Below are 26,503 nucleotides of genomic sequence, written 5' to 3'. Positions count from 1 at the left end.
GCATTGTATCCTTTTTGCTCTCCCTTCGTTCCTGTTGCATTCTGAAACTTTCCGATTAGCTAAGGGAACAGGGCACGTTCGTTACCAGTGATGGTATAAGAAGTTGACGAAGAGGATACCGTCATTGTTCGTTTTTTTTTTTTTTCATGTGTTTAGTGGGTGTGTGCAGCATGTCGTTGAGTAAACCAAGTGGTAGTGATGGCGAGAGAAGAGAGAAAAATACAGTGTTGTACGAAGCCAGGCACGACAGGTGATTTTTCAGGTGTACAATTTTTTTTAAAAAAAGTGTTCGAGTGACGAACAAAGTAAAATTGACTTTAAGAAGTGCCAGGATCTAACAGCTCAAGCGTGTGGTGTGAATCAAGCTACCGTTTCTAGGATATGTTCGGTGGCAAAACAATGTGGATGGGGGCCTACTCCAATGTTTCAATAACCTAGACTAGAAAGCACATTAACGTACCGAAAAGAACGACAAATTTAGATGACTTTGAAAAAAAGACGTAGTTCGTAGAACAGTCTTTGAAATTTACGATCGTGGCGAATTTTCTACTGCCAAAAAGATAACGTACTCTTTACGGGACAAAATATCTTACAAAGGCTCTACAACTTCCACCTTGAGAATATTGAAAGAATTATGCAGTCCCTAATCAGGTATGTTCTTTTCTCCCATTATGTTTATTATATGTTATATTATCTAATGTTCCGTGCTCTCCGTGACAAGGCGTTTCGCTCGACCACGCTGTCTCTTTTCCGTGTGAGATTTCGACATGGCACCGCTGCAGTGCGCTGCTATTGGCTATCGCCATATGCAGGAGATTTGACGCGCACTATAGGTCAATTTCTGTCGACCTCAGTGGTGGAGTGGATGGCGAAACGGATCCAGATCTGAAAAATCCGGATCCAAAAGTTACGGATCTGGATCCGGATCCAAAAGTTACGGATCTGGATCCGGATCCAAAAGTTTCGGAACTGGATCCGGATCCGAGAGTTTCGTATCTCAATCCCATTATACCACACCTTAAAAGGTAATATGATCTTCGATTACAAAGAAATTTTTCATTAGTTAGTCCTACAATAATTTTTTTCAAGTGTTGTTCCTAAAACACTTTGCTACGCATTGGCTAACACACTCGTGCACAAAAATAATCTTACTTGTTTAACATAAAATGTCAGAGGTGATTTTGTAAATGCCATTGAAACGAATATGTATTCATTCGAATGTATTGGAAATGGAAACACACATAAATGTGAGACATTCCATTCCAGGATGTAACCTTTAACACATATAACAAGATAGAAATGTTATACAAATATTATACAATTTTTATACAGTTACAGTTTTACAAATTAAAATAAAACATTATAATATATGCAGTGTTATATAATTACAAGTCCTCCTCCGTAGTCGAGCGGGTTAAGGCGTTCACTCGTCTTGAGATCATTCACGGCGGGACGGCGTAGGTTTGAATCCGGCTCTGGTCGGAATTTATTCAGCCTAAGTATAGGGCCGGTGGCAACCCACCATCGTGAGGAAATTGGGAAGCTCCGAGTGAGTGAGCGAGCGTAATCCGGTTGAGACGACCTACTATAACGGCTGGGGATCCGTCGGGCTGACCCCCCGACTATTCCAATACTGGTTGAAGATCTCCACGCTTAGAGGTGATGAGAGAAAGTGTGGGAGGGAGACCGGCAGTCGGTAGGTATGCCCAGGACCTTCATGGGCTGTTACGCAAAGGATTATTATTATTATTATATAATTACAAAGTGTAAGACTAACAAGGGAGGTTATCTAAGTGTCTCCCTCTGATTTCCATGAAACTTGGCAGATTTATAGAGGGGCCCAAAGGAAGAAATACGTGTTTTTTTTTGTTTCTGCTAAAAATCTGTTCTAGGGGGCAACCTCCCCTCAAATGTCAAGATGAGGACAAATTGAAGTGGGGATCTGACCCCTTTGTTCCCCTCCGATTTCCATGAAACGTGGCAGGTGTATAGAGGGGCCCAAAGGAAGAAATACGTGTTTTTCTGTTTCAGCTAAAAACTGATTAAGGGTGCAAAATCCCATCAAATGTCAAGATGAGGACAAATTGAAGTAAGAATCTGACCCCTGTGTCCCCCTCCGATTTTCATGACACTTTGCAGGTGTATAGAGGGGCCCAAAGGAAGAAATACGTGTTTTTTTTGTTTCGGCTAAAAAAACTGTTTTAGGGGGCAAAACTCGCCTCAAATGTCAATATGCGGACAAATTGACGTGGGGATCATCTGACCCCTGTGTCCCCCTCCGATTTCCATGAAGTTTGACAGGTGTATAGAGAGGCCCTATGCCCCCTGTTCCTTCCTATGCCATATTTACGTGGTTTCGGGGTCAGATCCACACTTCAATTTCTCCTCATCTTGACATTTGAGGGGGGGGGGGGTTGCCCCCTAAAACCATTTTTTAGCTGAAACATAAAAATACGTACTTCTTCCTTAGGGCCACTCCATACACCTGCCAAATTTCATGAAAATCGGAGTGGCACACAGGGGTCAGATCCCTGCGTCAATTTGTCTTCATCTTAACCTTTGAGGGGGTTTTGCCCCCTAAATCAGTTTTTTTTAGCTGAAACACAAAAACACGTATTTCTTCCTTTGGGCCCCTGTATACACCTGCCAAGTTTCATGGAAATCGGAGGTGGAGACTCCCTTGTAAGTGTATTAATTAATTACAAATCGCGCACGTGCGCACACACACATATATATAGTGTGTGTGTATGTATGTATATTATATATGTATATTAGCAGGTAACAATATGTTATAAACACATTCTTACTTTTCAAAGAAGCGCATGTGGGATGGCAAAACGGATCCGGATCCGAAAATTCTGGATCTGGATCTGAAAATTCCAGATCCAAAAGTACCGGATCTGGATCTGAAAATTCCAGATCCAAAAGTAACGGATCTGGATCTGATTATTCCAGATCCGAAAGTACTGGATCCGGATCTGAATATTCCAGATCCGAAAAATTTTAGGATCCAGATTCTTAGGATCCGGATCTGGCCATCCCTAGTTAGCACAGTGTACTGTGATACTTCAGGGTTTCCAGGTTTCAATCCCAGCTTGGGCATGGGTGTTCTGTGTGGGTGTCCCTTCATCAATTTCATCATATCATCACTCATCCTCATCTTTGCTATTAGCGAAAAGTTGCAGAAAAGCAACACTAAATAACAAAAATACAAAATAAAGTAGAAGACAATTTGTTATGTATAAATATCAGCTAAAAATGGCATATTGGATTCGGTTGAATGGCATCTCAATGTTTTGTTTTTAAGGGGACCAAGATGATAAATTTAAAATGTGGGGAAAATGTATAATTAAAAAAAAATATCGTTAACTTGTTGCTATATTGGGACTATGAAGATTGAATGTACAGCATGTTCACAAAACATTCCGTGATTATAAACTACCACAAAATTTTGATTATGTATATTACGAAATTTATATCGATACCATTCGAAAGAACAGCTCAAAGAATTTTAGCGGATGTGTAATTGTTGGCGTTATCTACAACAATAGATGGCATAACAATAGAAGAATGAAAATAAAACAAAAAGCCAGAAGTAGCAGAAAAACATATTTTAGGATGTAAGAGGGAAATTAATTAAAATAGTCATGGACAATTTGCACAGTAATACTCATGGATCCCACTGTACAAACCTAAATATCCAGTAAACATCAACTGTAACACAATTTGCTTCTAACAACAATGCCATTTACAATAACACATTAACAATCGAAAGATCTTTTGGTGTGCTCTCTCTTGTCCACCATTACGTTTCTTCTTCGTTTTTACTATTTCAAGTTTCTTTGCAACACTGGGCCTCCCCGATGGTGCAGTGGTAGCGCCGTCACCTTGTAACAAAGTGGTCCCGGGTTCGATACCCGGTGGAGGCACATACTGGTTCAGATCCCACTTTTAACTGTAGGTCCAGTCCCGATTAGCCTTACTGTGCATAAAGTGGACTTAAAACACCAAATCAATAAATCAATCATTCTTTGCAACACTCATTCATACAGCATTGTACAGTGGGATCCATGTAAATTGTCCATGACTATTTTCATTAATTTTTCTCTTACATCCTAAAATGTGTTTTTATGCTACTTTGGCTAAATTTTTTTTCATTCATTTATTGTTATGCCATCTATTGTTGTAGTTAACGCCAACAATTACACATCCGCTAAAATTCTTTGTGCTGTTGTTTCGAATGGTATCTGTATAAATTTTGTAATATACATAATTAAAATTTTGTGGTCATTTATAATCACGGAATGTTTTTTGTGGACACGCTGTATAATGCAGGGGAGTTTCAGGAACATGAAGTCAGATTTCTCCAGTACTTATAAAAATATTCTAATTTGCAATACCTTACAAAGTATATGTGTAGTTATTGAAGCAAACTGCCATTTTTGTAATTTGCGTAAAACATGTTCTGTCTTTTGTTCACCTACAATGATTATCAAATACAAGGGTAATTTGGAAAGTAACTTCTGTTTGGATATAAAAGAAATTTCATGATATTGTGAGAGTTTTTATTATATACAAGTGAAAGCGACAACTCGAAGCTATTTTTCTACATAAGCACCGTTTCTGTTGAGACACTTATCATATCGGTGAACAAGGTTTACAATACCCATGTCAAAGAAATCTGTCGCCTGTACAGTCAGACATGCAGTAACACTGTCCTTGAGCTCCTGGTCATTGTTGAAGCGCTGTGCCCCTAGCCACTTCTTCATTTGTGGAAAGAGGTCAAATCTAGGCTGTAAGGAGGGTGGTCAAACAACTCCCACTGAAAATGTTGGAGAAGGTCCTTGGTTCGAGCAGCAGTATGCGGGCGAACATTCATGCACGAGAACAGTGCCAGAACTCACCATGTTTTGAATTGTTCATCGCAGTTTCTTCAAGGTTTCACAATACACTTGGGCATTGATTGTTGTGCCTCATTCCAGGAACTCCACCAACAGTATCCCTTTTCTGTTCCAAAACACAAGGACAGTGTTACTGCATGGGTGAATGCACAGGCGGCATATTTCTTTGACATGGGTTTTGTAAACCTTGTTGTCTCAGAAACAGTGCTTATGTAGAGAAATAGCTTAAAGTTGTCTCTTTCAGTTGTATATAATAGAAACTCTCACAATATCCTGGTGTTTCTTTTATATCCAAACTGAAGTTACTTTCCGAATGACCTTCGTAAAAAACTTTTGCCACCGTGAAAAAATGCTGTGAACTTATGCATCAGCCCAGTAATGGCGTTCAAAGTGTTGCATGATATTATTCAGTTATATATAAACAGGTCGTATTTCATGCCACCCTCTGTCACCACATCAAAAAACAAAACAAAATCACAACATGTACCTTGTTTTGCAACTATCTCGGAATGATGTCCAACTGACTGCTTCATCGACTGATAAGGACAACTTGGTTTTTATACTTTGAATCAATTTTAGCTATTTTACCTATGGTTTAACACTTCCTGTACTTATTCTTTTCTCCCATCCCTGAAGAAGAATCCTAGTCAGTCTGAATGTTCTGAAGACAATACAATGTACCTTATTAATTCTACCGTTGAAATCACATACTTAACTTTTGATTAAGTACACATCTTCATCAAATATGTGTGTTTATTTCTCCTGTAGGTAAGCCTAAAATTTATTTTCATATAAAATTTATGAATTGTCTAACATTACAACACTTTTTCCAATGTGAATTTTTAGAAAAATACAATAAAATAACACTGACTTAATATTAATTACACTGATTTTTGCACTAAACTGAAAAAAAAATGTTGAATTGGTACACAGAGTGGGTTTGTAAAGGGAATGCCTGAAAACAGTTTATTTTTCAGGGAAACACCTACTGCACCATATGGTCACGTACATTAATAATAAAGGAACTGGATGACCCATTCAGAACCTTTATCTTGCTTATTTATGTTGGTAAATTTTATACCTGCGCATTATCAGTTCGAGCAAAAGTTTTATTCTGGTCCATTCCTAGAATGCAGGAATAAAGTCAACAGGATTCATAAAATGCATCCTATTATTTTCTAATTTACTTCCCATTGCAGTTATTGAACGTCACAAGGGTCGAATAATTTTCTTGGAGTACCAAGGCGAAGGACCCATCACCCAGACTCTGATGCCAGTGGGTAAGGGAATCACCTACGACACTGGTGGCGCAGATATCAAGGCAGGAGGCGTAATGGCTGGGATGTCCAGGGATAAATGTGGAGCTGCTGCCGTAGCTGGGTTTTTCCAGGTAATTTCACTCACTTCAATCTCTGATGATAATGCATTAATAATAATAACCCGTGATGCAACAGCCCATGAGGGCCAGTGCCACCTCAGTAGGTGGGAGTGAGGCTGGCAGTCCCTTCATCAATTTCATCATATCATCACTCATCTTTATTGTTGTGATTAGCTAAACATCGCAGAAAAGTGATGTAAAGCAACCTAATTCAATCTTTCCATTGTTATTATTATTATTGTTACTATTATTTATTATCATTGTAAATTTGTAATTGAGAGGTTGTGTTCTATACCCAGTGAAGGCTCATAATGGTTCGGTTTCCGGTTTAAAATATAGGTACAGTCCTGATTCGCCTATCTGTGCATAAAGTGGACTTGAAAGAAAACTAACTAACTCTCTCTCTCTCTCTCTCTCTCTCTAGCCTTCTTAAACCTGAGGTTCATAGCTGCAGCAACACATGCCTTCCAGCTGGCCCTATCCTGAGCAAGATATATATACTCTTTTTCCATCCCTACCGATTTCCTTTAGGTCCATGTCAACATTATCCCTCCATCTTCGTCTTGGTCTTCCTACTGGTCTCTTGCCATCAGGTTTCCCAACAATAATCCTGTAAACTCTTCTTTCCTCTCCCATTCGTGCCACATGGACCAGCCTACCTAAGTCTTCTTTATTTAATCATTCTAATATCTGGACATGAATGCAAATTATGTAACCTTCTCCACTCACCTGTCTCCTCATCCCTTTTAGGCCCAAATATTTTCCTAAGGATCTTATATTCCAATACTCTCAATTAATGTTCCTCTTTCAATGTAAGGAACCAAGTTACACATCCTTATAATATTACAGGCAAAATTACTATTTTGTATATTTTAACTTTTAGTTTCTTAGATATTAAACGAGAAGACAAAAGTTTATGAAGAGAGAAGTAACATGCATTTCCTGACTTAAGCCTACTTTTTATTTCCTCTTTAATATTATTTGCATTTGTTAGTATTACTCCTAAGTACTTGAGTTTGGAAACTGGTTCAAACAAGTTATCAATAATTAAATTTTGATTATTACCTAACACTTGGTTTCAGCCTGTAAGCATATATTTAATTTTCTTCCAAACCTATCTCTTTTGCGGCTTTGAAAAATATTTTAGCATTATTCTTAATTGTATTCACATCATCCCCCAGTAACTCTACATCATCTGCATATGCTAACAACTGAGTCACACCATTTAATTTTAGTCCTTCGTTAGTTTCTTTTACCTTCCTAACAGCATATTCTAAGGCAAAATTAAAAAGTAATGGAGATAATGCATCTCCTTGTTTTAACCCATCACGAATTGTAAATTGTCAGACATATTAATATCCACACGAATTTTACTTTCTGTTTCACTGGTGCATACTTTTTATCATATTAACAAGCTTCTTAGGTATTCCAAACTCTACTAATAAATTGTATAATTTATCTTTTCTGGCTGAATCATATGCTTTTTTTAAATCAATGAATAGCTGATGGACATTTTGATTATATTCCCACTTTTTCTCAAGTGTCTTGTCTGATGTGAAAAATTTGATTTGTAGTTGATCTGTTACATTTAAATCCACATTGATAATTACCTATAATTTCATTAGCATATGGGGTTAGTCTTGTTAAAATAATGTTAGATAATATTTTATATGTTGTTGAGAGTAGAGTAATTTCACGGTAATTACTGCAGTTCATATTATCACCTTTTTTAAAAACAGGAACAATTATGGATTCTTTCCACTGTTGAGGGATTTCTTCTTTATTCCATATTAAACAAATTAATTTATGAATTTGACATATTAACGAATTTCCACCATATTTAATTAACTCAGCTGTAGAAAAGGAAAGTTAAAAATTGTACTTACGTATGTGAGTATAGTGCTCTTATTGTAGAACGACGTTTCAGAGATTGACTATCTCTTTCCTCAGGTTCGTATCAAAACTAAGTACTTGGCATAGTACTGCGTCAAAAATGTAATATGAGGATTGTGGTTAAGGGTTGGTTAGGGTACATTTAAAATATTAAGATTTTGCTATTAGAAGTACGTAAAAACCAAGCCGTTCCCTAATAAAACTTGTACAGTAGGCCTATTCACAGGTAAAAAAGTTAAAAAAGTTAAAATTCTAAAAAACCTGCATAAATCACAATGCAACCTGCAGGTTTGGCCTTTCCTACCCAACTGTGCTTATCTATCCACATGAAGGTCAATTCTCAACGAATATTTCCCCTCCCCTTAATTTTCTCATTTCCCCTTATTACGTCACAAATCCAACGTGAATTCACGTTCCTCTCTTGCAGCTTGCATAACTTCCGGAGTGACGTGGAAACCGATATTGGGTTCAATCTTCCAGGCTTTATCCCATTTTTTGAGGAAATTGATCCACCCTTCTTCCAAATTCCCTTCGTCCCTATTAAGATTACTCTTCCCCCCCCTACAAATACTCGCTGTTTCATACACGTTTCTTCCTAATTTCCTCCCCTCTTTTCTGATTACCTCTTTTTTTGCGATTCTATGCCCACTTTCCAAAATATGTTCTGAGAGACCCGTTTTGGGAACTTTTTCCCTTATGTCCTTTTCATGCTCGCTCCATCTTTTACCCATATTTCGGCCCGTCTGTCCTATGTACTCCTTCCCGCATTGGCATTCTATTCGATAAACCCCCTTCTGTTTTTCCGGTATTTCCCTAGTTGTCTTTCCTTTCTTATAATCGGTGAAGTATTTTTCTACATTCTTTGGTGCTTTCATCCCGCAAACGATTCCAAAATCTCTCGTTATTTTTCCGATTTTTTCCGATACGGATTGATGGTAAGGGATGCCAACGTACTTTACCCTCCTATTTTCGATTTTTTCCCCTTCTTTTTGATCCCCTTCTTTCCTAATAATTTTCCGTGCTCTCTCCGCTATCTTATCCATTTCTCTATTTGTGTATCCATTTTTTAAGATTAGAAGAGAGATCAAAAAAGGGGTAGAGACAAGCATTACATTGGGCACAAGCGAAAAGAAAATCCTTATTAAGGAAATTAAAGTTGGCAACATACCAATTGCTTTTGGAATACCTAAGACACACAAACAAGGCATACCACTTAGACCTATTATACCAACATACGAACATCCTGGATATGGGCTAGCAAAATTGCTGGTAAAAAGAATAAGGAAGGTAAATGAGAACACCCAATATAGCGTTAGGAATGCCGTAGAAGTTAAAGAATGTATAGAAAATCTGGAAATTGATGACGAGGATACAATAAGTAGTTTTGATGTTGTTAACTTATACCCAAGTGTACCGAGGGGGCGGGCGGGAGATTGTTTACTAAGGTGGCTGTTAGAAAAAGGAATAGACATCCTAACTGCTTGGGAATATGTACGATGGTATAACCTTGTAACGGAATATAACTTTTTCTATGTCAATGACAATATTTATAGACAAAAAGAAGGCTTGGCGATGGGAAACCCCATTTCGGGTATAGTAGCGAGCATTTTTATGCACTTCATTGAGAAGGCAGCTTTGGAAAAAACAGGAATGGGTATTAAATATTATGGGAGATACGTTGATGATATCTTGATTATAGGAAAGGGGGTAGCACTGAACAAGGTTTTTGAAGAATTAGAAAAACAAGACGAAAGAATAAACTTCACTAGGGAAAACTTAAGCGATGGAAAAATCAATTTCCTGGATCTTAGTATCTTGAAAGAAGGGAATAGGGTTAGAACAGGAGTACATCATAAACCCCTATCGGGGAACTTATATATTAACAAGGAATCGGCGCACCCCGAAATAACAAAGAAAAACGTATTCCTTAACTTTTTTATTAGGGCCGGTAGACTATGCAATAATGAAAAAGAAAAAGACAACGAAATTCGGTGGATAAGAAAAACAGGATTAAAAAATGGATACACAAATAGAGAAATGGATAAGATAGCGGAGAGAGCACGGAAAATTATTAGGAAAGAAGGGGATCAAAAAGAAGGGGAAAAAATCGAAAATAGGAGGGTAAAGTACGTTGGCATCCCTTACCATCAATCCGTATCGGAAAAAATCGGAAAAATAACGAGAGATTTTGGAATCGTTTGCGGGATGAAAGCACCAAAGAATGTAGAAAAATACTTCACCGATTATAAGAAAGGAAAGACAACTAGGGAAATACCGGAAAAACAGAAGGGGGTTTATCGAATAGAATGCCAATGCGGGAAGGAGTACATAGGACAGACGGGCCGAAATATGGGTAAAAGATGGAGCGAGCATGAAAAGGACATAAGGGAAAAAGTTCCCAAAACGGGTCTCTCAGAACATATTTTGGAAAGTGGGCATAGAATCGCAAAAAAAGAGGTAATCAGAAAAGAGGGGAGGAAATTAGGAAGAAACGTGTATGAAACAGCGAGTATTTGTAGGGGGGGGAAGAGTAATCTTAATAGGGACGAAGGGAATTTGGAAGAAGGGTGGATCAATTTCCTCAAAAAATGGGATAAAGCCTGGAAGATTGAACCCAATATCGGTTTCCACGTCACTCCGGAAGTTATGCAAGCTGCAAGAGAGGAACGTGAATTCACGTTGGATTTGTGACGTAATAAGGGGAAATGAGAAAATTAAGGGGAGGGGAAATATTCGTTGAGAATTGACCTTCATGTGGATAGATAAGCACAGTTGGGTAGGAAAGGCCAAACCTGCAGGTTGCATTGTGATTTATGCAGGTTTTTTAGAATTTTAACTTTTTTAACTTTTTTACCTGTGAATAGGCCTACTGTACAAGTTTTATTAGGGAACGGCTTGGTTTTTACGTACTTCTAATAGCAAAATCTTAATATTTTAAATGTACCCTAACCAACCCTTAACCACAATCCTCATATTACATTTTTGACGCAGTACTATGCCAAGTACTTAGTTTTGATACGAACCTGAGGAAAGAGATAGTCAATCTCTGAAACGTCGTTCTACAATAAGAGCACTATACTCACATACGTAAGTACAATTTTTAACTTTCCTTTTCTATATTCTGGATTTGTGAGTAACACGCGACAATCCTATAAAATGCTATTAACTCAGCTGGTATTAAATCAATGCCAGGTGCTTTGTTATTCTTTAGCCTTTTAATAGCATCTTTAACTTCAGTCAAGTTAGGTTCTGGAACTAAAGGTTCTGCTGTGTGTACTTCATTTACTTCTGATTTATCTCTTACATGAACATTTAAAAGGTCATTAAAGTAGTTCTTCCATCTAATGTAAATATCGCTTGGGTCAGCCATTTTTTTATCTTTTATCAAGTTTACTTTAGGTTGCCACTCCTTTCTAAATTCGTTTACACCTTTATATAAATCTCTGATATTCTTATTTTTGCTGTTGTTTCAATTTCGTTAATTTTACTTTTCAAGTAATCTCTTTTTTTTACTTCTGAACATGCAGTTAACTTCTCGCTTTATTCTATTATAATTGATTTGTATTGTAACGGTTTCGGGTGCCTTGCCCCAACACTACCGTTAGGGGTTATGTAACTCAGATGTCTGGGCGTAGAGCTGAAAGAGAATGCTTTATTATCTAGGTAGAGTCTTAATCCTAATTAGGGAAACCTGTAGGGTGTAGGCACAATTAGGCGCATAAGTAATGATTAACAATAACAAGGTTTATTATAGATAGCAGATGTGGCTGATATATGAAGAATATCCCAACCTATGTGTTAGGGGAAGGGAGCTGAAATGAAAGAAGGGTAGATTAGCGATACTTAGTAACTTGAAGTGAAGATCCGTGTCCATCTTCTATGTGCCTGAAGACGGCCTGGACTTGGCTGGGTGGATAGCCATCTTGGGTCGGAGGCTGGACGGCGCCTCCGGCCGTAATTCAGATCTGCTGGTCGACTATCAGGACTGCACTCTCGACTCTCTGGACTATGAGAATCAACTCCCCCTCCAATTCTATATCCTGCCCTTTTTATATTCGTGTATTTCCTTTGTCTCACCTTTAGTTCTCCCTTAGGGACACTTGCACTGACTGCGTGGCTTGTGTACTTAGTTAGTCCTTTCTAGGAATTAAGGATGTGCGGGTGCCTTTGCACCTTTGAAGGACGTGATGGGTACTTTCGTACTCATCTGGTGCATCCTTCCTAGAGTAGATGCACTTATGACATCCTGTTGTCTTAAAAGTTCATTCCCAGAATCGCCAGGGCCATATAGCACTCCTGGAATCGCAAAAGCCACAATGATATCCTGTTTATGGTTTTTCCTAGTGCACTTGCACCGACCAGGGGAAGGAGTAAAACTGAGGCAAGATAAGGTCGATCCACAGCGCCTTGAGTGCTTCCTGTTCTGAAAGCCGCACCCAAATCCAAGGTTACAGAAAGTCATGGACGTGTGAGAACTTGCACGTCACAGTATCATCAGAGTTATTTAACCACCTAAGTCTAGCCTGATTTCTTATTTCTATTAGAACATGACATTCATTATCAAACCATGACTTACTTTTTCTTGGTTTACGACTTGAAAGAGAGCAAACTATTATCATTTTCATAGTTTCATAGCATACAGTATGTCCTTTAAACAATATTGATACAATTAAAATTCCATCTCAGAACATAAGAGTGACATATTGCAAGCCTATCTGAGGCACCGCAGGTTATTTACCACCAGCAAAGCTTCAAGATATATTTAATACTCTTTGTATTCTCTCCTAGGCTTCTTCAAATTTCCCTAGTGTACAGGGTGTCCAACAATTATCCATACGTGTGTGTTGCGACTATGTTGAAAATTTGCCGATATTTGGTTGCTTGGGAATGGTTTTGTTTTCGTGGTTGGCACCCCTGCTCTGGTCACATGGAATGCTTACTTTGATTTATATGTCAGTTGTTTTGCCATAGCTGATGTTGATTTAGTTTATTTTACTTTGCTTTTCTGCCACTTTTGACTAATTGCGTAGATGAGAATGAAATTGGTGAAGGGACACTCACAAAGAACACTCATGCCCAGGCTGTGATTGGAACGTGGGACCACTGGCATCATAGGGTGCTCTGCTAACCACTCTGCCATGGAGGTCGGTGCCATGGTTGATGTGAGTGGACATAGTTACAGTGCCGAGTTGCGGCTAGTGACATGTGTGGTGTAAGAATGACAATGTGCAGGCCAAACAATTCACTGCAACATAATGTAAAGTTTGCAAATATGTTCTAATGTAAATAAATATTCTTGAGGCACTACAACTTTATGCATTAAATGTTTTCGCTTCCTCAACAACATCTCTCCATCTCCACTTTTTCCTATCCTGGATGTTCTTTGTCCAGTTCTTTACTTTCATGTCTTTCAAATCTTGAATTATTTCATCTTCCCGTCGTTTCTTTGGCCTGCCTAAGGCTTGTGTTCCAATTGGTTTCCATATGTAGATTTCTTTCACTAATCTTTCATCAGACATTCTATTTATGTGCCCAAATCACCTTAATCTTTGTGATTTTATGAAATTTGCGATGTTTTCATTCATTATTAATTATACAAACTAATAAAGAACTTAACAAATTAATAATTAATAATGTAAATAAATAGATATAATAAATAAATATCATATATACAGTCCGTCACAAAAAAATAGCACCACTGTGTTTGTGTTACGCTATGAATTATGTGCGAATTATCATGCTATACATGCTATTTTTAAGAGTGGTCGTATTTTTTTGTGACTGACTGTATATCTAAGAGTAATATGTACAGTCACGGACAGTTCTGGGTTTAATGGAATCATTACAACCCAGTAGTGTCCATGACTGTACTATGTAATATAATCTAAGGGTATGGGAACTTCTTGGACACCCTGCATTTTTAATAACAATATCAGTTGAAATGTTAATAAAATTCAGCTTCACTCCATAATTTAATTAGTATTTGACCTGTGACTGCTGTAAGTTCACTTTGGCCTATTGACTCATGAAGCATTGTTTCCCATTATGTTAGTTAAGCTCATTTTCTTTCCTGTGAAAGCTCTGCATTCATTTTATTTTTCCAGATCCTCGCTGCCTTGCAACCCAAAGGTGTTAAAGTAATTGGCGCCATGTGCTTGGCAAGGAACAGCGTGGGAGAGAATTGCTACGTGGCTGACGAGATGATCACAGCTAGGTCCAAACAGAGAGTTAGAGTTGGCAACACTGATGCCGAGGGAAGGATGGTTATGGGAGATGTGCTTTGCAGGGTAAGGAAGGGTTTGATATAAATTGCAAATTTTTTCCTTGATTGTGATGTTCAACTTTGTCCAATTTAAAAAATCTTAAAGCTTAAGACATTTGGTTGTATTTGGATCAGCATTGTAAAATTAGAAGAATTTAGCTTGGCACTAATTCTAAATTAGTAAATTACTTCAATTTGTTAATATATGTTAAAATCTGTGGTTATTGTACACGATTTGTTCTGTAGGTTGTTCTATGGTTTTACGTATACGTACACTTTACGTAACCCAAATCGGCTGTCCTCTTGAAATCTAGGGGTTTCTAATAGCCAACCGATTCCCAAACCACCTGAACATTTTATGCTCGTAGTACCTAGCATGCACATACAACCTATCATGCCTTACGTAGATATCTTTTATTTAGAAATCTCCCCTTCTCCGTGTATGCAAGGTTCATCCAATTAAATAAACACAAAATGTAACTGAACAAAACACTTTATTGTACACTGAAGTACATGCCTTGGACTATGTTTCAACATAATTGCCATCCCTGTTAAGACACTTATCATAACGAAATACCATATACACCATAAGTCAAAATGATGTTCCCAATTTCAGTGTCTATTTCATTGTAATGATAACGTAAATTACTGAGATTACACACACAGATTGAAAAACTCAAAAAGTTTTTCCTGGCATATTATAAATGTTCTATGTCTAATCCACGTGTTATATGACACACATCTAGTCTATAATCAAGTTCCTGCCACACTCTTCCTAGCATGTCAAGGTCCACGTCGGCTATGGCTGCAGTGATGTGCTCATGCAATTCCACCAATGTTGTAGCAAGTGGTGGCACAAAAAATCGATCCTTGATAAAACCCCATAGGAAAAGATCATTGGGTGAGACTTTTGAGGACTCTTTGTGTAGGTTGCGCGCGCACACACACACTACTGTGTCTTCCCCCTACTGAAGGCTGGCCGGTCGATTTTCCCTTAGAGGTGCAACCAGTTTCTTCAAATGTTGCGTACCATTTTCTAATTGCATTTGCCAGAAGGTGGTTCAACCCCAAATCTTGTTCAGAAATGCCGCTGAACAAGCACGACAGGCTTATTGGTATGAAAATCGAGAATACAGAACGCTTTCTGCTGTCCAGTGGTAGCCATTTTCCTCACTATAACTAAACTGCCTCCTTGTGGCTGACAGCTCAACTACGAGTCTGCAATAGAAATAACTTTTTGAGATTATATTCCATAAAAAATTACATATACAAGAAAAGCTCATTATTCCATAAAAAAATTACATATGCAAGAATACCTCATTACCTTTCGTATAAGAAATGAACAAAATCGGGAACATCATTCTGATTTACGCTGTATTTTGTATCCCCATATCGAAGAATGATGCCGCCTTTGTTGATAACCAAGTGGTAACAGCTTGTTTGACCGGATCGTCATCCTCGAAGCTCTGGCCACCAAGGAAAGCTTTCAGGTGTAAAAAGAGATGAAAATCAGATAGGCAAGGCCTGCACTATATGGGGGACGAGGAAATGTTTGTCAGCCAAAGTCTGTAAGGAGTCTTCGTGTTGCAGCTGCCGTATGGAGACGACCATTGTCGTGAATGAAAACAACACCATGGCTCAACATGCTACGCTGCTTGTTTTGAATTGCACAATGCAATTTTCGTAGAGTTTCGTAATAGGTGTTGGTTTTGCCACGCTCCAAAAACTCCACAAGCAATGCACCTTATCTGTCCTAAAACACTGTGCACAGGACCTTCCGAGTGGTCAGAACCGGTCTGACTTTGGTCTTTCATGGTGAGGACGTGCAGCAAGGTATTCCGGCATTTCTTTCAGTTAGCATTACTGATGCTGAGGAACATCTAGTGTCTAAATATTTCACTTGTACACCCTCAACAAAATTCCATAGACCTCTCAGTTAAAAAATGTTGGATAAATTAATGAGTTGATGATCTTGTGAAAAAAAGAAAGAAAAAAACCTGCACATTTGAATATGACATGAAGGCTGGTGCGGGTGTGGCCATTTGTGGAGGTGATGTGATCAACACAATGTCCATAAATTAAATGTTGGTTCAACCCCAGAGCTGCTTCATGCAGAGACATTGCCAGAAAAATTACCAACTAAAATTACTTAAACATTCCCTTTTATAAAGAAGGCAGTCCAAAACAAAAATAAGTTAAATATTTTAAAATGAGAAGAAAATATAAATAGTATACACTTAAGAATGATTTTTTTTATTTTTTTTTATTTTGCAAAAGTTGGTAAAACTTTAAAGACTGCTGTGCAGTACAAACTTTATATCACTGAAATGTCTCTGTTCATTACAAAGTTATAGTGAATTTAAATGTGGGAAGGACTTTTGGAAAACCTTGTACATAGTTTAATTTTTAATATATAAATTAGCAAACATTGTGCATATGTAAAGAAATATACTTTTGTACAAATTGTAACAATTTGAAAAACTTAATTAATTAATATTAATGTTTTTTTAACAGATGAAGGAACTGGCAGTGAATGAAGTCAATCCACATTTGATGACTATTGCAACCCTGACAGGCCATGCTGTGTTGGCTGTGGGACATGGCTATTCTGTAAGTACTGGTGTCCTTTTTAAATGTTTCGCAAATACAGATTTTTATGCTTTAGAGGCCCAAGTGGTGATTGTGAATTTTGCCATGAAAAACCATGTAGTGCACACTGTGACAATATGGCATCACTTTACCAATTTCTACTTTGTCTTGCACCTCACGCTTGAGTTTTGAAGCAACTTGAGTATCACATTTTGTTGTTGGAGGGCAGCACTAGTCGCGAACAGCTAATGTATTTGTTTTATAATCATGCAGTTTGGCATCTGTCTTTGAAGAGTTTATAAATTTTAGTTCCGCCTCTCAGTTTCAACCTCACTTCCACATAACAGACTAACAAGGGTGCCTCCCGATTGTGCAGTGGTAGTGTCGTCACCTTGTAATCAAGGGGTCTCAAGTTCAATACCCGCTGGAGCACACAGTGGTTCTGATCCCACTTTAAACTGTAGGTCCAGTCCCGATTAACCTTACTGTGCATAAAGTGGACTTAAAACAGAATAACAAGGCTCTGCCATCTTGACTCGTAGCCAGTATCATCCTCTGTTGGACTGTCCATATGGGTTAGTGTTTGTCCTTTCATCAATTTATCCTATCACCATTCAATCTCATCTTTGCAATGAGCCAAAAGTGACAGAAAAGCATGGTAAATGAAAATAATCGATGAAAAATTCAATTGGAAGTTTGTGAATAGAAAGGAAAGTTGAAAAATATTTTCAAAAACATCATTTCTCCTCCTTCACCTTTAGAACTGGTGCTGGGCTGACTGGTATCATTGGTGTCGGTTCAAATTACATCACTGATATTTGAACTCCTTTCTGAAGTTCCTTTAGCCTGAAAATTGAGCAAATTTTATTAAATTTTGCAGCAGTGCAGTGTGGCAAAAGTGAAGTTTGTAATCAAATGATAGCTGTTGTAGTATTCTGATGATCTCTTATGTAATTTTTTTTAAAAAAATTTAAACAAAGGTCTGGTTACGTGAAGAGTTGACACACACAGATTTTTCAGTTAAAAATGCAGGCTCGACCAGGACTCGAACCCAGGTCTCTCGCATACCATGCCATTGTTCTGCCACTGAGCTACCGAGCTGGCCTGGCTTCACCTGATTTTTCACTGCCACTGACCTGTGTAGAATAATCTTACCATAACGGGATCTCTTGCATGTAAAACACTGCTGACGTCAACATTGCCTGGTTCCTCCCAGCGTAGAGATGTACATTAGATTTAGATGGGGCACACACAGGAGATGTACTATAGAAATTTCAGCGAATTTTTTTTGACATTGCATGGTTTCAGAGGAACCAGGCAAAATTGGTGTCAACAGTGTTTCACAGGCAACAGATCTCATTGCAGTAGCACTGGCAGAGATGATTCCACACACAGGTAAAACAGGGACAGCACACAATCAGGCGAAGTCAAGCCAGCTCGGTAACTCAGTTGGTAACGCAATGGCACGATATGCCAGAGACCCGGGTTCGAGTCCTGGTTGAACCTGCATTTTTGTCTGAAAATTGTACATAAAACCTCTGGTTGTTGGTGTAATTATTACTCTTGTAGTCTACAGTTGTTACAAGCATAATAACACAGTTTTTGTTGTGATGTTTCAGGAGAACACAATTAACAAAGGAGAATCAGTTATACAATGGATCTTGTTAATATTATATAGCAATAACTGCAGTTATGTTAATATTAAGATTTATAAATATTCTGAGCACAACATTTAATTATTGCAATGTTCAAGCATCAGAGTCAGTAAGAGTGGTGGCAAGGCAGGGTTCTCACACTCCTGGAAAATCTGGAGATCCTGGAAATCTCAAGGAATTTGAAGAAATTGAAATTCTCAGGGAAAAACCATCTAATTTGTCAATGAGTCGCAATGAAGTACGTCTGGAGGACTAGCATGTGCTCCTGCCTTTTGATAATACGAGGGCCGCACTGAAAGTTTCGGGAAAATGACATAAAGAAGAAGAATGAAAGTACATCAATTTTTTATTGCTTTTCAAAATATTCACCCTTTACAGCAATGCATTGTTTCATGCGATGGAACCAATTGTTGAAACACTTATGCCAGTCTGAAGTTGGTACCTGCGAGACATGCATTTCGTATGCTTCGATAGCCTCTTCGGGAGTGAAAAATCGCTGACCACGCAACTTGTTCTTCATTGTTGGGACCAAAAAAACATCACATGGGGCTAAGTCAGGTGGATAAGCTGGATGAGTCATGAGTTCAACTTGTTCATGGTCCAGAAAGTTCCTTGTGTCAGATGCTGCGTGCGAGCTGGGATTGTCGTGATGCAGAATGATTCGACGATTGGGGTTTGAAGTTCTGAGCACGTGGAGTACTTGTGGCAGGCAAATTGTGGTACACCATTCTGCATTGACTTTCTACGATTCTCTAGTGCAACAGTCGCAATGTGACCTGATTTACCGAAAAAAGAGGCAACCATTTTTTTCGACACACTGCGTGCACGAACAATTTTCGTTGGTTTAGGCTCATCCTGGAACACCCACACAGCAGATCGTCGCTTTGTTTCAGGTTCATAAGAGTAAATCTTTGATTCATCGCCTGTGACGATGTTAAACACAAGATTTGATGATCCCGACTTGAACCGTTTGATCATAGCCTTGCACCACTTCACACGGTCGTCTTTTTGTGCTTTTGTTAAATTGTGTGGGATCCAACGGGCACAAAGCTTTTTCACACCTAAATGATTGTGTAAAATTGTTTGTATTTGACTCATGCCAATACCTAAGGAACCCTGAATTTCGCGATAAGTCACGTGTCGATCACTGTTGATTAGTTCGCGAACTGCATCAATGTTTTCTGGCACAATGGCTGTCGATGGGCGGCCTTCACGAATTCCATCACTAAGGCAAACCCGGCCACATCTGAATTCTTGAAACCAGTGATAAATTGTCGTCTTTGATGGGGCATCTTCGTGAAAAGTTTCGATCATTCGAGTAACACACTGTTGCTGTGTTAAATCTTGCCGAAAATCATAATAAATCATGGCACGTAAGTTCCCTCTTGTTAATTCCATTTTTTTTACGAACACCTCACTTCAAACTTCTATCCTGAAACGAAAACGAATCCGTGTTACATCAGTCCTTGTAATTACAGTCGACAAATATCACAGTTTATAAATATAACAAAATCTAACAGATTGCATAGTTGCCAGTACCTGATTCCTGAAACTTTCAGTGCGGCCCTCGTAACAATTACAATACACACCAATAGTTACAACTTCAGTCATTTGCTTTACTTGAGCTGCTTTGAAGGTATACATTTTAGAGATTGTATTAAGTTTGCATTACAGATTTGTTACTATTGTGCCCATTTGTAAACGTGTATTTCTCAAATGTGTGAAATGGCCCTCCCTGATGGTGCAGCGGTAGCGTCGTCACTTTGTAATCAAGGGGTCCCGGGTTCGATGCCCGGTGGAGGCGCAAGTGGTTCGGATCCCACTTTAAACTGTAGGTCCTGTCCCAATTAGCCTTACTCAACCAATCAAATGTATGAAAATATATGGACCAAAGTTCCAATTGTTTAATTCAGAATTAATCAATGTACACAGGCATATTTTACATGGTTTGGTTTCTATTATGTCTCGTAACACATACTTCAAAGTTGTAGTGATTACTTACTGCATCTTGTCTTGACAATGTTTTTTTTCACTCTGATCTTTAGTACGGGCTCCTGCGTGAAATGCGAAGTACTATGTCACTAAATGCTTTCGATGTTACGGTAGGCAGGTTAGGTTTATGTCTCGTCATTATATCTCAGATAATAAAACATCCCTCATTGTTAGGAGGGTCAGGTTTAGTACTCTTAGCATTGAAATATCCCTAAATGCTTCCAACACCTGATCACGTAACAAATCTGGTCCCACACACAAAACTCCCTTCAAGTCTCGCATGATAATCGTTAAAACTTCTTGTCTGAGACAACCGGACACCAAGAGCAGCTGCTCGATGCAAAACATGGATAAGCTACTTTTTAAATAATAATTTCTCTGGTAAATTCTACTTAATGAAAATTTTAACTGTGTTAATTAGCTTGTCCAACCTTGAAATTTATTCCCACAACAGTGTCCAGTATTCTAAAGTGCAAATGCAAAGATCTGTACTTACTGTTTAATGTTGCCTGTATACTGTTTACAGAAGGTGCTGAATATGATTTCCTTGTGCGTCAATGCACTTTTGTGCATGCCTTAACATGTTCTCATACACCCGACGTAACACTACGGTGTCAGTGCTCCGAATTTCATTACAAATATTTTCCTTCAAGACTTCTAATGTTTTTGGATTAGTTGCGTACACTTTTCCCTTCAAACTGCCCCACAGACAAAAGTCACAAATTTATAGGTCCAACGATCGTGGCGACCACAATCCTTTGCTGACAGTCCTTTCTTCTGTCAATTTGTCATGAATTCGTGAGTGACTCACGGGAAGTGTGACAGGTTGCCCCATCCTGTTGAAAGACAGCGTACTCGAGTTCATGGGGCATCAACTGTGAGTAAAATTCCTCAAAATCTCCATATACACATCAGTGTTCACTGTTGTCACAATCAGAGTTGCAGACACAGCGCACCAGAGTCCGATTTTTTTATCGTGAAGAGGTTACTGATGAATCATAAGGGGATTATCCACTGACCAGTATCTGTTGTTTTGGGAGTTCACATGTCCTGACAGATGGAACCAGGCTTCACCACTCATGAAATACAGCAGTGGATCCAACAATCCACTCACAATTGGGCTTCATCCGTAGATCATGTAAAACACGTTGACAAGACCTGCACGAAATGTTTGCCTGTTGTGACAATTTACGTGTAAACTTATTAGGGCTTTTGGTTATTTTGTGCTTCAATATCCACAATCACAGCAGGTGTATGAACGGATGGGGCTAGAGTCTTCTTCGAGTTTGCAACTGACCCTGTCGTACACCACTTTTTCACCAAATCTTGCATACTGCTCTTTGCTGGTAAGTCAACACCACGAAACTTGCTTGCAAAAATGTCCTGCGTTTCTATAATGGAACTGGTACACACGTACGCCTCCACTGTTGCGATTCTTTGTTGAGAGTACATCTCGCTGAGCTTCTTCACACACGTCTGCACTAAGTCTTCACTTCTTTCATACTGACAATGGGATAGTCTACCACAGTCGTTACAGCATGAGGCAGGCAGGGATTGGCTGGCATTCGGCTGTCTACGCAACAATGAGGTGTTTACATGCACTCCTTGCAGGCAGGCGGGATGGTTTTTCATTTGAAATGTTATCTTGTGCACTCTAATACAGTTTGAAAAGGTGTTGAACTCCCACAAATATCTGCAACCATAGTCCTTAATTATTATCACACAGGGGTGCCATTTTACTCTTGAATATTTTTATGTACTTGTACTTAGACCAAAATATCGCATTTGAAAGTTGATTAAAAGAAAGATATTTCCCAATTTAAACTCTTTCTTTGCAAGATTGAAAGTGCAAAAAAATGCTCTCTAATATTTTTAATGTAGAGCACTTTTAAAATTATCAATTAAATTTTAAATTGAAATTACAATTAAAAGGAATTACGTCCTACTATAATTGGTTTTGTAAGTCTTTATTATCCTTGTATCGGCACTTCGACCTCCCCAATCATTATTGATTCATTGACCAATTTTGTTTATTTAATGTTGCTTTCTTCCACATTTGACTAATTGGGATGATAGGAATGAATGGTGATGAGATGACTTGCAGAACAATCACAAACGCATATGAACTCTACACAAGACAAACTACTACAGAGGATTATGCTGGCTGCGAATCCTGGTGCAAGAGCCTCGTTAGCCTGGTGCCTGGACTCAACAGTAACAAAACCCCTTAGATCGCAGGAGTAAAATATACGTAGTCAGTCACTAATCCCTCATAAAATTTCTGACTCCACTCCCTACAGCACATGACAATTGCAACCCATCGAGATGGTAGCTAGGCATAGAATTTCTGAGAAAATTAGGAAGCTACAAGAAAGGGCAGTGTACAGGAAAACATGCTTTCTTCAAAACAGCAAGTTCTGATAATTGAGTTCGTAAAAATTACAATGGATTAGTGGTCTAAGGTTGATAATGTACCATGTATTTTGACATTTACCTTACAAAACTGTGACATAGGAATAATAAAATTGCAGAATACTACATACAGGCCGCGGTGGCTCAGTCGGTAACGCGTCTCACTACCATGCTCAAGGTCCCGGGTTCGATCCCCGGCCGGTTCAAATCCGGGAACTTTTGTAACGGTGGAAGCGGCCCCGGCGCCTACCCAGCGTCGAATAACATGGGTACCTGGGGGAAACCCTGGGGGGTAAAGGCGGTCAGGGGTGTGGTGCTGATCACATCACCCCCACTCACGACCGGATCAAGAAAGTGTGGGGCGTTACCCCCACACCCCCTATACGCCTTCATGGCGTGGTGCTAAGCACAGGGGAACACTTTACCTTTACCTTTTTTACTACATATCAGATTGATAAAATTATCACTAGTATTACTGATACACTGATATGCCAATACCAGTAGGGTAACAATTAATGTCCGATCTCGAATAATAATAGCCAGAGATCCTGGGTTAGAATCCTGAAATGGGTGTTCTTTGCAAGTGTCCCTTCATCAATTTCATCAAATCATCACTCGTTGTCGTCATCGCGATTAGCCAAAAGTGGCAGAAAAGCGATGCTAAATAACAAAATTGTATTAAAAATAATAATAAAAGAAGGTAAGGGTGGAATGTCTATGAGGGGAAATGTAGGTTATTTTGAAATATATCTAAAATAGTATTGCATTATATATTGACTACTCTGGAAAAAATATATAAGATTCTGGAAAACTTGGGGAAATCTTAGGGAAAATATACCGTATTTACGCGTGTATAGTGCACATGCGTGTATAATGTGCTCCCTGGTTTTTGATGGGTAAAAGTTACAAAACATTATATCTTGTATATAATGTGCAGTACAATCCAGTTTCAAAGAATGGCTTCCTTAGTTGTAAGTCGTAAAGCTGTTGTTATGCTGATCAAGAGTGAATATGTAACATGATACGTATTCAATGAGTCACCTGTTGCTATGTGGACCAAGAGGAGAATATCCTCTTGTGTAAACAATAAGTCACCAACCCACGCCACCTCCCCCTTCTCCCTCCAGTGTGTTTACCATCCCAAAACTTTCACTCTTTAACCACCTTATTTATTCTGTAATAGTAGAAAGCGAGATCAAAATTACGTTATGGTTTTGCAATGCTCAGGAAGTTATTTTCTATTATCTCTCGCCCAACAAATACTGCCGATATGCATCCCATGTGAGGAAAGGTGCATGCTCGAATTCCACCAAAGTTGCACTGCTTTTCTTGGTGTCGCAGCACATTACATTACAAAGTGAAAAATTGTGTGAAATGGCCTTCAAACTTTTATACGTGGTTTTGTTCATTCCTTCTTTACTTTTTCCGTGACTAATGTAACATTTATACAAGGCACATTCAGGACCTTCAAACTAGCAGTTAGCTGCACAAGATTTCTTCCATTAAGGAATTTACAATAGTGTAAATGTATTGGCCAGTAATACATTTTAATTATTGTTTTCTTTTCCTTATGTTTGCTTTCATCCAAAGCACCATAGAAATCAGAACATTCCTTCATTTTCTGATAAACTTATTTCAACTGCCTTTCACATTAGCGTCGTTATCTTGAATGGAATACTGTTGCCATATTCAGAAACTCCAGGATTTAAGCTTTACCATGATATATAACATGATAGGGTTCTGTAAACATAAAAAATCAGTGTAAGTATCCCAAAATCATGGAATGACCCTGTACAGTTCCATGTTGGCTGTCTGAATTATTCCGTGCACAATACGCACCACAGTTTTTGGGAGCAAAAATTTTGGAAAAAAGTGTGCATTATACATGAGGAAATACTGTATTTCGAGTTCACGTGGGAACCCCGTTGAGGGTCTTTTTTGAAAGTGGTATGAACTAAGCTCCACTTGAAACCAATACCACTTATGACACCCTTATTGATTCTTACCGGTACCAAGGCACTTTAACTACGAGTTGTTCAGACTATAATATTCTACAGGAAGTTTCAGACCAGTGAATTTATTATTTTCACTTGCCAGGATTTGACTATGAAAATAATTTATTCAATTACTTAATAAATAAGAATAAAAACATAATTTGGCTCAGGTTCTTGATGTGAGATGTACTGCACAAAAATGTTTATTTCTGTTAATTTTTTTACTGCATTATTTAATAAACTGCATTATTTTGAATAACAAGTGCACTTTAATGCTGAAGACTAAGCAGCTGAAGTCCAGTTTAGGCATGTACTTAAAATGTTTCAGTTACTTAAGCTTTCACCCCATCATGTGGCTTCTTCAGGAGTTAACACAAGAATAGTAAAAGTTTTGAAGATGGAAGATAAGGTGGGTTAAAAAAGTTAAAAGTAGAAAGTAGAAGACACTTTTCAAGTGAGCTTTCAGACCAAAGCAACAAGTGACATGCAATAAGGATCACACATCATTGGGAAACGTGCCTTCAGAATGAAATGCAACCTTTCATACCAGAGTGCGACTATAAGCTGCACGTGCCACTTGTCACTCAGACTGGGCCATTTTCTCAACAGAGAGCATCACGTTGCCTCGGTTTGTTGGTAGCTCATGCCTAGCGAATACTTTTCTACAGACTAGATGAGGTCTTTGTTGCTTGTCACAACAATGTGTAATCACCATTGTTGCTTCGGAGCCTCCCCATTGGCACAGTGATTTGGATCCCACTTTAAACTGTAGGTCCAGTCCCGATTAGCCTTACTGTGCATAAAGTGGACTTAAAACAAAAACTCAAACTTGTTCCTTTCGACTGACAACTGACTAAATAAAAATGTGGAAAAGACTGCAAAATCAAGGAATTTGTTTTGTTAGAAAAGAGTGGGAAGCTTGCCATTATTATGAATCTACTCTGGTTTGCATTTATCACAAAGCATAGAAGAAATAAAACTTCTTATTAATATTAATTACAAAATAGAGTGAAATGGAGCATTTTTCATGAATCCAAAGCTAAAGAAAGTGTACGGACACTATTGTTAATTCAACCAATATTTTCAAAACTCACTATACATATTCACATGCATTTACCATGTCGTTGTCACTTCATATCAGATTAATGTGTATCATTTGTGGGTATTAGTAAATTTTAAATCATTTAAATTTTGTCAATGAAACCAAAGTTTAAATGATCCATTGTTAACTATAATGAGAGGTTGAAAAAAGGAAAACGAATTTAGGTGCCATCCCCTTTTTCTGAGGAGCTAGCTTTTTTTCTTTTTGAACAAATATGGTCTAAGAAAGCCATGAATTCCACTAAGATAAAGCTACACATTTTTAAATATGATCTTGAAATTAATTTATTAATAATTCAAGATTGGATTAAAACTAATTAATTCTT

General features: G+C 38.2%; 1 protein-coding gene across 3 annotated transcripts in view; it reads left to right on the top strand.

Annotated features, from left to right (window-relative positions):
- The window catches only part of Dip-B (Dipeptidase B), an 85,343-nt gene that overhangs the window by 32,449 nt on the left and 26,391 nt on the right, over positions 1-26,503 (top strand). For all 3 annotated transcript variants that reach the window (XM_083140745.1, XM_083140748.1, XM_083140746.1), the window contains exons 7-9: positions 6,101-6,291; positions 14,277-14,459; positions 16,949-17,044. In XM_083140745.1, the coding sequence (XP_082996871.1) occupies positions 6,101-6,291; positions 14,277-14,459; positions 16,949-17,044 (470 nt within the window). The remainder of the gene's footprint in view (positions 1-6,100; positions 6,292-14,276; positions 14,460-16,948; positions 17,045-26,503) is intronic.

Source organism: Lepisma saccharinum, chromosome 19 (genome assembly GCF_977018435.1).
Source record: "Lepisma saccharinum chromosome 19, izLepSacc3.1, whole genome shotgun sequence".
NCBI lineage: Eukaryota > Metazoa > Arthropoda > Insecta > Zygentoma > Lepismatidae > Lepisma > Lepisma saccharinum.
Note: the sequence above shows the minus strand (reverse complement) of the source record. Positions and strands in the feature narration are given on the sequence as shown.